The 3678-nt window shown below is 39.5% G+C and overlaps 1 protein-coding gene across 1 annotated transcript; it reads left to right on the top strand.

Moving 5' to 3' along the window:
- The first annotated feature begins 550 nt into the window (after positions 1–550).
- Positions 551–3317, top strand: LOC112773315 (uncharacterized). Its single transcript, XM_025818394.3, has 3 exons — positions 551–1430; positions 1578–1655; positions 1769–3317. The coding sequence occupies exons 1-3, from the start codon at positions 840–842 to the stop codon at positions 2939–2941; spliced, it is 1842 nt and encodes a 613-aa protein (XP_025674179.1). The 5' UTR covers positions 551–839; the 3' UTR covers positions 2942–3317.
- The last annotated feature ends 361 nt before the right edge of the window (positions 3318–3678 follow it).

Here is a 3678-nt window from a genome sequence, read left to right as displayed (position 1 = left end):
AAAAACGACGACGATAATGATGAAACACGTGAAAAAGAAAGAACACAAAAAAAAAAGAACGTAAAGAAGGAGGAGGAAGAGGAGAAACACGGGATACAAACATTGAAGGAAGAACGCGTAGAAGAACGGCGTGCATTATGAAAGTGAATTTTGAGTTAGAATTAACTTGCTTGGATTTATTTACTAAAAAGACTCGTATGTATAGTGAGAGTGTTTATAAAAATATGTTTACATGTAACATTAATCTAAAATAAATTAGAACTATGCTACATGTATACTAAAATTAATCACCAAAATCAGCTACTAATATAAAATACATGTTAAATTACAAATAACATTTTTAAATAAATGATCATTAAATAGGTCAAATCTATTGACATAAATTATTTTCCAAATTAAGATATCAAACCTTTCTGGGCGTATTAACTATTAACGACCGTAAAGTTTAAATCTTAAACATGATAAGTATATTTTATTCAACCTCGGCGGTATTCTAAACCACTTCAATTTGTGTTGTCTTACATATCTGGTTCTCCGGAGAGCAGCCCCACCGGGTACTGGAGGGAAACAAAATTTAATTAAAAAGACCATAAAAACGACACCGTATAGAGGATACCCTGCGTTTCGCGCCTAGGGTTTAAGCGTTTAACGATCGGAAAAAAAGGTAAAAACCACGTTCCAAAACTGAAACCGAAACCAAAACCCAAGACCATCACAAACCTCGTTTCTTCCTTCAGATATGGAAATTTTCTTCTTCCCATTATTAATACTTCCATTTCCGTTTCCATATACCAACATCACCAAAGTCACAAACCCTCGTTTTTGTGCTGTGTTCGAACATGGCGTTGTTCTCATCGCCCCAACCTCAACAACATCAGCAACAACAATCACAATCACAATCACAACCACCACAACCACAACCTGAAACTAAGGCTGAAGAGGACTATGCCATCGCCGATTCCTTCATCAATTTCGATTATGTTCCCGAAATCGAGGAAATGTCTGCACAGAATGAGACAGATGGTGGCTCGGAACCGATTGTTTCCGGCTCAGGGTCGACCCGTGTTGTGGAAGAACATGGAGCTGGAGCTGATGAGAGTGTAAATGTGGGGGCTTTGGGTAGTAGCAGTAGGATTAGGGAAGGGATTGAACAAATTAGCTTAGCGGGTGGAAGTGGTGGAAGTGATGACGATCATGCAGATGATGAGGGTTCTTGTGAGAATTCTGAGTCTAAGAGTGGCGCTTCCGCTTCTTCTTCACCGTATTCAAGTTCTCCAGCAAAAAGCAGTGACGTGAAGATGGAAGAGCGTGATGGTGAGAGAAGTGAGCCGGAAGAAGGTGAGATTATAGAATCTGATAGGGATGACGATGACGATGACGATGACGATGGTGGTCTTCTGAGATCCATTAGGTCAAAGAATGAGCTTGAGGTGTTGTTCTATTCCATTATCCAAGACTTGAAAAATACTTAGATAGTGCTATGTTCGAAATTTTTGCTTTTTGTTTTGGAACTATTCTTTGGTTTGAGATTTTGTTTTTTATTTATTTATTTATTTTTTTGGATGTGAACTTTTCAGATTCTTCCTGTTGTTGCTCCGGTGAATGTAACATTGGGACCACACCATCAGATGCTTCCAGTGGGAGTTGTTGTATCAGTAAGCTAACAGGAATCTTTACGGATTCCACTTCAAACTTTTTAGTTTCTTTTCTGTTCCAAGTTTCCTTGTGTGTTGGATTCGACAGCTTTATCAAGTGATTTGTTTTACAGTTTATTGGTGCTAAGGTCACTATCAAAAGCATGGAGAATCACCACCCTCTTAATGAAGGTTCAATTCTCTGGATAACTGAAACTCGAACACCTCTGGGATCAATCGATGAGATATTTGGGCATGTGGAACGCCCCTATTATGTTGTAAGATACAATTCAGAGAATCAAGTCCCCAAAGGGATCTATCAAGGAGCTTCGATATCGTTTGTTCCGGAATTCACTGATTTTGTCCTTAACAGCAATGCTGATCTATTTAAGAAAGGATATGATGCATCATCTGGTGATAATGATGAGGAGTTTTTGGATGATGAGAAAGAGGCTGAATACTTGAGAAAACTAAGAATGACAAAGAGAGGCAGTAGTGATCAAAATGTTGGAGGTAGGAGAAAGGAGGGAAAGAGGTCTCCACCAGAAGGTGTGCTGCCTATGCCTGCTTTCCCTGTTGCTCCAGCCGCACCATTGCATGATCATGGACATCATTCAACTTTTGCAGGCAATGCACGAGGCCTTCTTGCACTGCCCGCACCGTTGCATGATCACAGACAACATTCAACATTTTCAGGCCACGCACAAGGCCCTTTTCTTCCAGCTGCACCATTGCATGATCATGCGCAACCGTCAACATTTTCAGGCAACGCTCAAGGCTCCTATGCAGTGACAACCGTAGTTCCCCCATTCACTCCTGCAAATGCCAACCCTCCATTTGGAATTTGGACAAATACAGCTACAATTCCGCAGCCTCAGCCTGCAGCACCATGGTTGACACCAAATACTCAAATTCCTCATCAGTGGCCTCAACCGGTTGTTCCCTTTCAGCAGCAGTTGAATCCCAACCAAGTGCTTCTACTAGCAACAATGTTTCCTGGGGTGCAACCCAATATATTAGCACAGCAAGCTATGTATCCACAGGGTAATTGGGGTCAAAACCAAATGCCATTCGGGTTGAATATGAACTCACCATTCCCTCAGATTCAGCATCCTCCTATATATGCTGGACAGCAGGGTTCTTCATCCAATGGATTTCAGTCACAAACAAACCATAGTTTGGATTCTAACTCTGTTCCATTCAATCACCATGCTCCACATCAATTTCATCCAGGTTCATCTGCTAACTGTGGGAGAAGACCATTTCATCATCATGGGGGTAGGAGAGGTTGGAACCCAGCCAGGTGAATGGGTGATGGTTATTATTCTCAGCTCCAATGCACATTGAAACCAGTTGATCAAATAGTTCTTGTAGTAACAACCAAAACTTATCCTTAAACTGTTTAGTTAGTTACCTTGTTTTATATGGATTCTGGCTTGGATCCTTTCTATAATCTCAATGTCGTGTGCTACTGCAGCCTCAAAAGAACTTAGAATTCAAAAATGAAAAGAAGAGAGAGCGGGGTCTCTTATTTGCTCAAATAATTAATCAGGACACAAGACAAGTGGACAACAATCACAAGTCATAACATGCCTCTCATGACAAGGTTATTTGACAATGACACCAGTGAAAGATTCACTTACTCACAATAGGGATCAATGGCTATGGTTGTGGCACCTCTAAAGCACCATTTAAAAGTTGACAGTAATAGTACTAATAAGATTTTTTGTTTAATAAATCCCTATCATAAAGTTCGGCAACTAGCCATATTCATAGCATGTTCGAGTCTTAATGGTTTAATTATTAAAGTTCGGTATTGGCAATTCTTTAATCTTCACAATCATGAAACCATCATTTGAAACAAATTTCCTTTGAGTGAATTCCATTCATAAACACACCCAAAAAACTAATGAGAATATGAAAAAATTTTGAAGCTGAGAACCACTAGTATCCTGCCTAGGCTGTGAAAATACTCAAGTTCACCTTTCAAATTTAGGTTATGTATTCATTTATTTATAATCAATGGACAGTTTCTTTTTTTTTT

This window comes from Arachis hypogaea, chromosome 18, assembly GCF_003086295.3.
Source record: "Arachis hypogaea cultivar Tifrunner chromosome 18, arahy.Tifrunner.gnm2.J5K5, whole genome shotgun sequence".
Lineage (NCBI taxonomy): Eukaryota > Viridiplantae > Streptophyta > Magnoliopsida > Fabales > Fabaceae > Arachis > Arachis hypogaea.
This window is presented reverse-complemented; position numbering and strand designations above follow the sequence as displayed.